General features: G+C 52.5%; 1 protein-coding gene across 1 annotated transcript in view; it reads left to right on the plus strand.

Moving 5' to 3' along the window:
• Positions 1-13,372, plus strand: part of ZNF536 (zinc finger protein 536) — a 382,760-nt gene that overhangs the window by 246,889 nt on the left and 122,499 nt on the right. Inside the window, 1 exon segment of the mRNA XM_074314979.1 lies at positions 6,711-8,252. Within this exon segment, the coding sequence (XP_074171080.1) occupies positions 6,711-8,252 (1,542 nt within the window).

A 13,372-nucleotide genomic window follows, 5' to 3' on the forward strand; every position in this document is an offset into this window, starting at 1 on the left:
GTGCCAGCCAGCCCAGTCGCAGGGGAGGGGCCTGAGGCTCTGAGCCTGGGTGTCACCTGCGGAAGCCGCCCGGCCTTGTGACGGGTCCTCGTCCATCTCTGCCTCATTCGGAATCCCGTTCTTTTAACCACGGCGCTGTATTGATGTTTTTTCTTTTCTGGGTGAATTGTTGGCTTGTTTTAGGGAATTAATGCAGCATTTCTTTGACAGTGTGTGTCCACACAGTACCCAGCAGGAGGAAAGGAAGTGACTTGTGCCCACAAGGTGTGTTGACGCAGCCTCCCAGCGATTTCGAAGGGAAGTACTGTGCACCTGCCTCCTTCTTCCCCCACTCCCACGGGCCTGCGGCCAGGCCTCCTTCACCCCGAGGGCCTCAGTTTCCCCACCAGCACAGTGAGGTCAGGAAGCTGGCGAGGCAGGGAGATGTGCCATGTGGTGGCGCCCTGCCGGGCAGCATCGTGACATAATAAACTCGTCAGAGGGCCGCCTGGGCACCTCAGGGTGAACAAGTGTGGGGGAGGGGAAGACCCTCGCCCGGGTGCTGCTGTGCACACCCCTTACCTCTGATGCTCCTGTGTGTCCTCCCCAGGGAAGGTGACCAGGTTGTCTTCAGTCACAAAAGCACAGGATATATCTGCAAACAGGGTTGGTTAAAGTGGGAGCTCTGCCGTCTCCTTTCCCAAAACGAGAGCGTGTGATGTGCTCCTCAGTGGGGTAAACCACCTGAGTAATTATGGAAAAAGGGGACAAAAAGATCCAGTTGCCCAAAAGGAGATGGTTTTTTTTTTTTCTCTTTTTGTGTTGAGTTAAAGTTCCATCATTTATGTATTTCTGTGATGAAGCACAAGCCCACTTTATTCCTCCAAAGTCTCCCTTCCTTGCTCTTCCTGCCTTAACGACATCCCAAACTTTTGTTGGAAATAATTGATTGAGTTTAAATTTCCTTCAAAGTTTAACAGGTAATGTTACAGTATAAATTTCCTACCAAACACTAAGTAGGGAAATATCCATTAGTGAAATTAACTACAGCTTCTAGGTAGCTAACAATGTGCGGTTTACAGTAGGGCATGGCTGATGAACGCTGCAGTGGGTGATATTTCATTATACAAATTAATGCTCACATTTTAATGGGAAAGTCACATAATGAATCTTGGCTTCAGTGACAGCAATTAGAGACACAGATTGTCCCCTTCTGGACAAGGCACTGTTTAGCAATAAGCAGCTGTGTGAAAAGTCTTCAGGTTTACAACATATATATGCTTTGGGGGAATTACTGTACAATTTATATTAATGGACTGATGCTTCACTGCAAAGGCACCACCATATTTATCTCTCCTGGTATTAACTAAGTGAAGAGGTGCAGGAAGACTAAATAAATACCAAACAGAGGAGGCAAATACGGGAAAACATTTGGTTACTCAATTTAAGTGGAAACACTTTCGGAGAGTTAGCAAAACAAACAAAGAAACAACAACAACGTTAGAAACATGAGCCATTTCTTAAAAGCTTCATAAAGGGGTTTCCGAAGGGATTGTGGGAACCCACCTGCTGTTTTTGGAGAGGCACTGCTGGACACTTGCCCTGAATAGCCCTAAAATGACTCCCCAGAATGTGAGGGTTCTTTTGGCTTATCAAGTACTAAGTGGGGTCTGAGTGATGAAAGCCATGACTGTGTAAAAACAGGTATAGAACGAATGAAACCACCTGGTCAGGTATTGCTAGAAATTTGTGATGTGGTTACTTGGAGACATTAACCAATGCTGTTCCAAGTTTGAAGGTACATCTTATACCTTGGACCAGGGGCAGCTGGTCACGGTAAGGTGGTTTCAGTCATTTCATTAGGCCATTGCAATGATGAGCCGATGATTTTTTATTTTATGATGCCTTTTCTAGCAAAACTCTCTCTTCTAAAAAAACATTGTTTGGGTCCACGTCTTATTCCATCCAAAGGTTGTGAGAGGTTTCCCCAGAGAAGCCCACCACATCCTGCCCTGCTCCCTTTGGTGGGGGAGTGGCTCAATACTGGCCGTCCTCTCCCCAGACACAAGGTCCAGAGGGGTTGCCCGGTCCAGACCAGTCTGCAGAATAGGATCTCATGGCCCTCGTAGTGTTTGAAAAGTCCGTAAGTGGTGCCAATAGTTAAAGACTGGGATTTTGCACATAAAAATCAGGTGTGTGGCTTTTCCTGGAGAGTCAGTGGCCTTCGTGCCCACTGCCAGTTGGGCTTTGTAGTGGGCCGCCCTGTGGGAGAAGAGTTTGGCCCCCAGCCGGCTGCTGCCCACGGGCCTGTGGACTGCCTGCTTCTGAAGGCCTGTGAGTGCGTGGCTCCCACAACAGGCAGCCACAAAGACAGAGAGTCCCAAACATCACAGAGGTGACCGGAGGGCTCAGGACCCCTTGGAAAGCGCGGGGCAGCCTGAGTGACCACCCAGTAGGTTGGGACTCATTTATGGCCTAAGTGGCCAATCCGTCAACTGGACAGAGCTGCTGGCAGGGTCTGGGGTTGCCAGCCCCAAGGCTGCACAGGCAAAGCCTTTCTGTGTCTTGGGCAGAGGCCACTGGGTGGCACAGGGCTAGCCACCCACGGACACACTCCTGGGCAGAAACTGGGCTTGTTAGAGCCAGCCCAGTGTCAGTTTGCAGCATATGTCCAGATGAGGGGTGCTGACTGTGAAGCAGTGCTCAGCACAGGTGGACTCACGTTTGTCTGTCGGCCAAATTGAAGAGCAGACCTTGACTGCATGTCAGAGCTGCTAACTGTGCCCACAGGCTCTCCCCACCCAGTCTCGGCCCGTGGTGAGAAGGTGGCATCCTGAGCACCTGACATGTGCCCTTGGGGGGAAAAAATGCTGATGTGTCCAGTGGAAATGAGGCCCTTGAGCTGCCTGGGATTCTCCAAGGGGCATGCTCACCCCAGATGGTTCATCCCTGGGTTTGCTGGCCAGCCACACACCCCGGAGGGGCCCGTGAGTCCTGGTGCTGCCCGGTACCCCTCACAGAGATGAAGCCAGGGGAGGTGAGCAAGGCTTCCAGGCAGAGGGCAGGAGTGGTTATTGAAATCACGAGGATTATAAAGAAAATAACGTCAGGGTTTTGGTTTGTTTGTTAAAACACAAACCCAAAGCGGGTGGGTTTATCCCGCGGGGCTTCACTCTGCAGCATTTACCCGGGGAACTGGGTGATAGGGAACAGCGACCCAAACAAAGCCTTGTGGGACATGCATGGGGAGGTGGACAGCAGAGGCCCCTCGGTGGTGTGCGTGCAGGACAGAGGTGGGGACAGGAGAGCTTGCTGGCCTCTGTGTGGACCCTGTGCAGTCACATTGCCCTTGGAACCTCACTGAGGAGCCCCTAGTTTCTCGGGGCCGGGACCCTTGGAGACTCAAACACTAAGGACGGAGTGTATCCTGCTTATTTCTCAGCTGTGGCCTGTCCTCTGCAAGCTGTGGCTGTCTGAACTTCACAAGGGCGGTGGGCTGAGTGGAGATGCTCTCCTGCACTGTGTGTGTGTGCACGCACATGTGTACATGTGTGCATGTGTGTATGCTGGTGAGAGTGATGTACGGCAAGTGTGCGCATCTGTGCATGCCTGTGTGTGCGTGTGGTGTGTTTAATGTGTGGTGAGTGTGTGTGTCTGTGTGTGTGTGTGCAATGTGTGTACCTGTGCGTGCATGTGTGGTATGTGTTTGATGTATGGAGCATATGTGCATGTGCGTGGGTGTGAATGTGTGATACATGGTGCATGTGTGCATCTGTGCGTGTGTGCGTGTGCAGGTGTGATGTATGGTGTGAGTGTGTATGGATGTGTGTCTGTGCATGTGTGTGCATGTGTATGATGTATAGTGTGTGTGAGTGTGTGAATGCCACTTGCTTTAATAACCACGTGACATGTCTCCTCTGAAAGCCATAAGGGCAAATCTTGTCTCTTTGCTACTTCAGTCAATTCCCCTCCTGACTTGGGAGGTAGGAGGTGGACGTTTATCCATCAGTTCATTCAATCAGGAAACGTGTGTGAATGAATTTGCGCTTTTCTGGTGTGCTGGGTGTACACGTACGCACACATGCATCTGGGTTTTAGAGCTGACATGAGGCCTCAGAGAGCACATGCACCGTCCTCTCACCGCACAGGTCCCAGGATGGGACACATGTGCCCAGGGGTCTCTGGTCCCCATTTCAGACTCCCCAAGCACCTCTTGGGGTCCAGAGGTCCAGGTACCCTTCCCTGCTAAGCCCCCCAGTCTCTACCTAAAAGGCCACTTCCCAGGGAGGCTCTGACCAGTGGCTCTCCATCGAACTTCATGGAGGCCATGTGGGGCCTTTGAGAGCCCCGATGCCCAGTCTGAACCCTGGGGCAATCAGCAGAATTTCTGGAGAGAGAGCGGGGGCAGGAGGGGGTCTAGATTTTGGCACGTTTTTAAAGCTCCCTAAGCAGTTCCACTTTGGTTTCACAAAGTATGATCTTTCCACTGTCAGCATCACAGTCACTATGGGTGCTGGTGAAAAATACGCACTGTGCCCTCACCCCAGACCTAGGGACCAGGACAGGTGCCGACATTCCTCAGGGGACTCTAGTGCGCAGCACCCTGTGAGCACCACTGCCCCAGTGTGCATTTCAAATGCACATCCCATGGAAATGGGCCCAGCCTCCGTGCATCGTGCACCCCACCCCACCAGGCTTGCAGGCAAGTCCACCTTCTCCCTCCGTGGCTGCCGCTGATGAATGCCCATGCGTTGTCTACAAACCCTGATTTGATTAATGATTAAGATGCACTTAATCATTTCCAGGTGCATTTCCGAGATGCAGCCTGAGTCTCATTCAGTACCTGCAGCCCCCACCCCCAGGGTTCCCATTGACCCATGAGCCAGGGTGCAGCTCCTCTCAGGCTCTCCTGTCACATGGCCCAGCACTACAACCTCAGTGTCCAACAGGCCACCGGGCTCCCAGTTCAGCCCAGAGGGGCCCCGTCCACAACAGCTGTCCTACTGAGGGTGCTCTGGCCTCCAGTGCGACAGCCACGCACAGGATTGGGTGCAGGACGTGAGAAATGGTGCTTGAAGCTTCTGCATCTTTACCTCAAGCGGAGAGCATCCTCCTTCAGGTCCATGCCACTGGTTAGCCAGAGCTGGCCGTGCGCTTTCCACTGAGATAAGTAGATGCCAGCTGGGCCCCCTTCCCAGACCCAAAGGCCATCTCTGAGCTGTGCAGGGGGGGCCTGCAGCTGCTGTCGCGTGGCCACCTTGCTGATGAGACCGGCATACAATCTGCAGGTGACGTGGGGTCCCCTGCTCAGGACCTGGGCTGCTGGTCCTGTGGGTTACTGAGCCCAGCAGCCCCAACCCCTCGTCAAATGCCCTCCGCCTGGAGAATGGGAGGTTGGCTGAGACCAGGCCCAGGGAAGTGTGTTCAGAATTCCCCACTCACCGGTGATCTGCTCTTGCTTTTCACGCTGGCCTGTTTCACAATAGGAGAGAGGAAGGGGTGGTGACGCTGAGCTTCCTCGGAGAAGTAATTGTGCTTATTGACAGGGCGCTATTGTGAGCAAGCTAACAGGGACTGTCACAGTCCCATTCCCTCCAGAGAGCTTTCCATTCCAAAGTCTGGAGAAGACCCTGGATTGCTAACACATTCTTGGAAAATACTGAAAGCCACATTTGTTTAGCCTCCGCTCTTCCTCCAGCCCACACGTGGGCTCATGTAAGTTGTAGGTGCTGGCGTCTTTTCTGTGGTGTGAAGAACAATAGAAGTCGGGTGTAGAATTTAAATAAATATTTAATTCAGGAAAATGGTCTTATATGTTTTAAAACACTCTTTAAAGCTATTTTTATTCTCTGGAAAGCGCTTATTACAGGTAAATTACACATTTCACTACCGGAGCGTTAGGTTTGCCGTTAGTACAAATTTAAGGCACTACAAAGACCAGTAGATAATGTTAATTTCAAATACAGAAACTAAGTATATTTTGTACCTTTTTATTACTCATTTTCTTTTAAGCTTTATTGACTACTTTTTATCTTAACTATATGTCTTTACATGCTGCAATCATAAGGCACTGTAATGGTATTAATATTTTATAGAATCGGTATTTATAGTTCTTTATTTAGAAACAATGCAGTAGGTCTGCAGATAGCTGAGCCCGTCTGGAATGGTGCCCTCCAAATAATGATAAATTACTCGTGCAGTATGCCATTTGCTAATTATATCCATGATTTACTGCAGAGCAAGACTTAAATCATTCATTTCAGTCTTGCGTAACAGTGCCATAAAATTTTTAGGTTTAAAAATGGTTTCCATGTGTATAATTTAAACAAATTTTAGAGCTATTGTACACACAAAATATCGCAACCACCCATTTGTTACATACTTTGTCTTTTTAAACTTCTACTTTTAATGATCACTGTGGTTGAAATTATTATGCTTAATTTTCATAATCATAGCTTTTAAATCTACAGCCGTTTTCACATGTTAGATAAAGAAAAAGATAGCTAATTGTGTGTAGATAGCATGTCATTCCTGAATAGTCCCAAATGGCACAAAATCATTAAAAAAGCTTAAGAGTACGAATTATTCTTCTATTAAAAAACAGTTGTTCCCTAACTAATTATTGGTTTGAGCTGCTTTGTTTCCAAGAACAAATGTTGATCCTTGTAGCCTTGCTCAGCACACCACAGTGACATAAACACACTTTTCTCTCCTCTCTCGGAACCTTGCAGGTGAGAAGCCCTACAAGTGTCCGCACTGTGATTACGCCGGCACCCAGTCTGCGTCCTTGAAGTACCACCTGGAGCGGCATCACCGCGAGCGACAGAATGGAGCTGGGCCCCTGGCCGGACAGCCCCCAAGCCAAGACCCCAGGGACGAGCTGCCCAACAAAGCTGCTTTGTTTATCAGGCCAGACATCCTGAGGGGCACTTTTAAGGGTCTCTCCGGAATCGACTTCCGTGCTGGCCCTGCCTCTCAGCAGTGGACGTCAGGGGTGCTCTCGTCCGGTGACCACCCCGGGCAGGCCGCTGGCGTGTCTTCCGAGGCCCCTTCAGACACGTTGAAAGGCTCAGACCTTCCTTCCAAAAGCACCCACTTCTCTGAAATTGGAAGAGCCTATCAAAGTATCGCGAGCAACGGTGTGACTTTCCAAGGGTCCTTGCAAGCCTTCATGGACAGCTTTGTCCTCGGCTCCTTGAAGAAAGAGAAGTACAAGAAGGACCAAGCCCTGGCTGAGCCTGCCTCCGTGAAGGTCCACGGGGCGGACAGTGCTGAGGACAAGGGCAGCGGGAAGGTGGCCCTGCGGCGGTCGGAGAAGTCCCAGTACGAGCCCCTGGACCTGTCCGTGCGACCTGATGCCACCTCCCTCCCGGGCTCCCAGGTGACGGTGCAAGACAGCGTCGCGTGGCATGGCTGCCTGTTTTGTGCTTTCACGACGTCATCTATGGAGCTGATGGCCCTTCATCTCCAGGCCAACCACCTGGGCAAAGCCAAACGCAAGGACAGTGCTCTGGGGGTGGCCGTCACCTGCCGAGAGCAAGCCCGGGAGGCGGGCAAAGCAGCCGTGCTGCCCTCGGCGCCGTCCAGCAAGGAGACGGCCCTTGCCAACTTGATCGGGCCTCTGGACTCTGCTTCCGAGAAGATGGCCCAAGCACAGGTCAAAGAGACGCTGGGGGAGCAGAAGAGTGGCCCGTGGCCCGGCCACGTGGACCCCACCATTTGTAACTTCCCGACACACTTCTACAAGCAGTTTGGCGTCTACCCAGGCACCGTGGGCTCGGGGGCCTCCAGTTCCGGCCCCAACAAGGGGCCTGATGGGAAGGCCCCCCCGGAGGATGACGCGCCCGTCCTGATCCCCGACACCGCACACCAGGACACTGCCGATGACCTGTCCGACATCGCCTCCTCGGAGGACATGGGCTCCACCACGGGGGAGAACAACGACGAAGAGGAGGTCGAAACAGAGCCAGAGATGGTGAGCGAGCCGCAGGCCGCCCTCAGCAAGGACGGCAGCAGTGACGGTGGGGAAGGCCTGCTGCCCGCGGGCACCGCCCAGCCTGTTCAGGGACTGGTGGCACCTTTCCCCCAGGCATCCGAGAAGCAGTGGCACAGCCCGGGCCTCCTTGCAGCGCAGGACCCCTCGGCCGGCCTGGAGAAGCCGGTGAACATGCTGTCGGTCCTCAGGGCCTACGGTTCTGACGGCTTAGCCGCCTTTAACGGACTTGCAGGTGGGACAGCAAATGCTGGATGTGTCAAGAGGCCAGACTTGTGTGGTGAGTTCTAGAATCCTCTTCCTTCAGTGCATTTCCCAAACACGAGTGCTGAGTGTGCATTTCTAAAAGCGGGTTAAACTTCCCCAGGAGCAGATTTTGAACTAAACATAAAAGGGCCCCAACAATGCAGCGTAGACAATCGTGCGGGTCGGTTTTGCTGGACGTTGCAGAGCTCGTGCTTGGGGTCCCGTCTGCGTTGTGATGGCCTGACACCCCTGCCCGGAAGGCGTGGGAGGCGGGAGTGCCGTCTCACAGTGTGAACGACTCCGGGTTTTAATCTATATCTTGAATGGGGGAAAATACTTCAAAACAAAAGGTAAAAGAGACATGGTAACTTGCAAACTTTTCAGTATTTTCAGCTTATGCATAAGAGGCCTGATACCCGCTTACTGCTTTGCTGAGCCAATCTGCTTTCTTAAACCGTACACTGACTTAGAGGGTAACTCACCCTGACCACACACAGAAATAAAGTGACAGCCTCTCCAAGCAGGGAGATGGTGTGGGGTGTTTCTGACTCGCCTGTAGACAGACCAAATGTCAGTGACCGTCACTCTGGCTTTCTATGATCGCCTTGTGTCCATCCGTCTCTTCACCTGTCTGTCTGCTGCTCTGATGAGACGTGTGTGTGGTGCCGTCCTGGGTGGGGAGTGGTATCCCGTGTGTCTCGGATCCACGCCTGCCTCCTCTCATGGGCAAACTGGTTCTTGTCTACCTCGTTAAAGAACGCGGTTACCCCCTGCCCCCCAGTAATTCCCAATCTCAAGACGTTATAATACATTTGAAGCCTAGAGTTGGATCGAATGAATGTGGGTGGGCAGGGGGCATCACAGGCCTTGCCTTGGCACTCAGTCACTCTGACCGGAAAGCATCCTTCCCCCGAGAAGTTCAGTACCATTCCCAGCCCCAAACACCCTCACTGCAGAAAAGCGACCACAGGTGTAGCCATGGTCATGATGGTGCCCCTGACCCCCTTCGACCTGTGGGTCGATTCCTGGGACTTCACTTCACTTGTGGGGGGAGGGGAGTGTTTCTCAACCTCTGAATCCTGACGTCCTTTTAGCACCCAGGAGGGTCAAGAAGCTGGACTTGTTTCATAATTTAAATTGATATATTTCTTTCCCTCTCTTCTTCCTGAATTCACTAAGAACTAGATCAAGCAGTCAGAAATATTTTTTGAATTGTCAAAAATCACTAAATGGATTTCTGGCAGCTCAAACAAATATCGACCGTTCCTTATACTGAGCGAGTCACAAAGCCCTGCTGACTGCACCCCCAGTTCTATTTTTAGTCCATATAGTCCATTCCTTTCGAAGCTGTTAGAAGCAATATTTAAAGGAAAAGGGGTTTTATGTCAGTCCATATTTTTTTCCCCCTTTCTTCTAGGGGAGTGACGGTTAGTCTTTTTTTATTTTATTGTTGTTTTATGTTTGTGATTGGGGTGGTTTCTTTTTTATTGTTCTTTGCAGGTTTTTTTTTTTTTTTTTTAAGTCTATTTTATAGTTCTTTCAAATACATAAGTAGGATCCTCGTTCCTGCCAGGAACCCGTGTATCAGCAGGGATGAAAAGTCAGCACGCGCGTTAAGTTCTTATTACTGAGAGGAGCGCCTATTACCCCCATGAATGTTCCCGTTGTCCCATGTCTTCCCATTATCAGTGCTGAAGGAGGGCTGCCCGCCTCTGAGGAGATTCACGCAATGGTGTCCTTTGTCGCCCAGTGAGTGTTGGGGACCAGCACCCGGGAGCCTGCTTTGTCTGTGAGCCTCTTCTCTGGGAGCTGCAGCTCGTAGGCATTTCTCACCCCTCCCCAAATAGCAGCTCACTCCCCGACCTCCCACCCACACCCCCATTTCCTGGGTATGTGCTTAGTCAACCTTTTAGCCACTGGGTGACACACCCTGGGAGTGAGTCGTGGCCCCTCTCCAAAAAGGGGATGAAGACCCTCGGGCCAGCCGGACAGAAAGCATCCTGCTGGCTCCCCAGCTGAGGGTCCGGGTCGCACTGCTAGACCTTATACTCAGCGAGCTGCCAGGGGCAACTGTGGCCAGAAATGGCCTGTGTTTAGCGACTGCAAGTTCTGGTTCATTTGCCTGTGTCTTCACACCCTCTTGCTTCAGCTGCAAAGCCAGCAGGGAGGGCCTTCTTGGGCTGTGTGTTTGCTTGGGGTGGGGTGCAGGCACTGTTCTCTTGCTCCAAGATGGGCCTGACCCTGACCAGCTCCCACTCCCCCAATCAACACCCTCTTCCTATTTTCCTAGTGGCCACTGTGGTGCCCCAGGACCCAGGAGGGCCAGGCATGGTCGTCCTCCCTAGGATGCTGTCGGGAAGTCTTCAATCCGGTGGGCTACCAACTGGGCATTTGGGGGCATTTTTCACTTTCTTTGTAGAATTTCAAGAAGCACAAATGATAGTTGAAAACTTGAACGCCCCATTGGCTGACTTTGCAGGGGAGAATCTATGGCCAGCAGGAACCACTGCTCCTGTTTGTTCCATCTGCTCCGCTCCACTCGGAGCCGATGTGGCCAGCCAGCTCGAGGCCTGCTCTGCTCAATGCTGGGCTTTGCCAAACCAAAGAATTAGTCCAGAATTTCTCATCCCAGGAAAGTGTGGGGTCTGATTTCATTGTAAACCCTGTCTCCACTCTGACGGCCCGAGACACAGGCTAGTAGGAGATGCTAGTGTCCGGCTGTGTCTGTTCTCGTGCAGTGTAAACGTGTTTGAAGAAACATTGGTACAAAGCTGGTTCCAATCGTGTAGACACCCTGCAGAGCTCAGCAGCCCCGCTGACACATGCTGGTGATGGGAAAGGTGGCTTCGCACCCTCTGTCTGTGGGTGACACATATGCAGTCGGCTCTACTCCCGGATCCTCCCTAATTCTGCCTGGCTGCTTCCTGACCTCCAGCTCTGGCCTCCATTCCTTGGTGTCACGGACACACCTGGGCAGTGTGTGCTGCTCACTCCCAGCTGGTGCACTAACCCTGGTGCACATGAGAGAGACAACCAAGAGACAGGCAGGCAGTCACTGGGGCAGCAGTGGGCAGAGCGTGTGCCACGCGGCGAGCCGGAGCGTGGGTTTTCAAAAGGGCCTTCCACAGCGAGCAGGGCGTTAGCCTGTCAGGTGCTTCCCCATGGCCTGGGGGGAGCTTGTGCCTCTGGGATGAAGCTGGAGTGGGTCAGGTCCCACTAGGGCGTGACCTCGTCGTGTGAAATCCTGCTCCAATCAGAGCTCTCATTTTTTGAGGTGACTTCAGGCGTGGCCCACATGTCTTAGTTCTATTGAAGAACATGACATACAAGGCCACTCTCGTGCCATCGGCAAATGTGGATGTGGCCTCAGTTTTGTTGGAAGGTGTTTGACCTTGGTTTTGTAATGGGGCAGGATCCACATGAATGCAGAGGGAGCCAAAAAAAATGTACAGACATTTGAAGACAGGAAAAACTATTAAAATTGTAATCCTCAATATACACCGATAAGAAAAGATGAACACGAGTCACATGTGACGTCTGCAATTACAAGAGGTGCTCAGAGTGGTTCCCATCAGCGTCCAGACACTTCTGATTACGGTGAACTGCTGCTTGAGCGTAGATAACAACTCTTAAAATGCGTATACATTTTTTGACACTGCCGGTGTTTCGTTAGGGGGCAAGGGCAGAGCAGAGCAGCATTTATCTCCACTGACAAGACAGGGCAGACGACCCCTTGTCCAGTCCGAGAAACCCAATGGACCGTCGGGTCAGCCAATAGCTTGGATCCGAGAGAGCAGTGGAGGCCCGGGCTTCAGCAGGGGGGCCACACAGCGCAGTGGGGCTGGCCACACACAGGGCACACAGCTTGTTTCCCCCAGACGCTGTGGCTTTGGACAGTAACCAGCTCACCCTTGCTCCCTGCCTCTCAGACTGAAGGCCGATGACTGGGACCAGCACGTGCTGTGTGTCACAGGCAGAGTCTGCTTTGTGCCCTTTGGTGAACCTGTGGGAAGGCTGATGGCGGGAATTAAAGGCAGATTCAGGGAAACGCCGTGAGAAGAGCATGCCTCCCTCGCCCCGCCTTTGACCTCTGCTCAGGAGCCACGGTTCAGGGAAGGCAGGCTGAGCCAGGAGAGTCTGAGCCCATCTACCCCGGGCACGAGGGCCTGGTACAGTGCCTCTCAGACGAGTGACCCGCCAGGCCTCGGAGGAAGCAAGCGAGAAGGCAGGGCCAGTCACAGCAATAGCCCCAGTGTTCCCAACGTATTATTCTCAGGTTATCGGGAAGCTGGCCTCCCAGCCCCAAGTCTCGGGCATCGCTCATAGCGCTGAGGGAGTTGGGACACCTCTTTCCAAAAAAGAGAAAAAAGATAGGGTCCATTCACCCTCTTTCCTACTGGGTTCTGAAATGTATAATGAAATGAACCCGGACAAGCAAGCTAAACTCTCTTCAACGTGACTTCTGTCCCCAGAAGCCTCGTTATGTCCAGCATAGGCAGTCTGGAAAGATTCACCGTTTTCCCAGCCGTGCAGTCTAAAGCAGGGGTTGGCAGCTATTTCCTGAAAAGGGCAGACAGTAAACCCCTGAGGCTCACAGGCCCTGAGGTCTCTGCTGCAACCCCCAGCTGTGCGAGGCCACCAGTGCAGCCACAGCACTGAGGAGACAAATAGGCCCGGCTGTGTCCCAGTAAACTGCTTGTGAAAGCAGGCGTGGGGCTCGAGTGGGCCGCGGGTTAACGGGCTCCTCCTATAATGTCGAGACCGATGCATTGCTGTGTCTATCCCTTGAGAACATGCAGAAACCTGTGCGCCCCAACCCCACTGGCCAGTGAGACGAGGCAGTGAGGACCCTAGTCAGCAGCTGCAGGGCTCCGTCTACTGCCGTTTAATGCCAAGGTCAGCGGTGTGACAGACACCCCAGGCCGAGAGGACTTGTGCTGCCAGATGGCCTGGGCACCTGCTTCTGGAGGCCTCATCTCGGCCTGTGCATTAAAGACTTCCAGGGCAGCCCCCGCCCGTGACTCATGGTGCTTCCAGAACCGCCCCATGTGGCCCAGGGGGGCAGAGGACAAAGAGGCTCGGAGGCCAGCTCTGGAAAGACTCAGTTTCCTCACTGATGGGCAGAGCATGAGGAGGGAGGGGGCAGTGGGTGAT

The sequence above is a fragment of the Rhinolophus sinicus genome, linkage group LG11 (genome assembly GCF_036562045.2).
Source record: "Rhinolophus sinicus isolate RSC01 linkage group LG11, ASM3656204v1, whole genome shotgun sequence".
NCBI classification, from domain to species: Eukaryota; Metazoa; Chordata; class Mammalia; order Chiroptera; family Rhinolophidae; genus Rhinolophus; species Rhinolophus sinicus.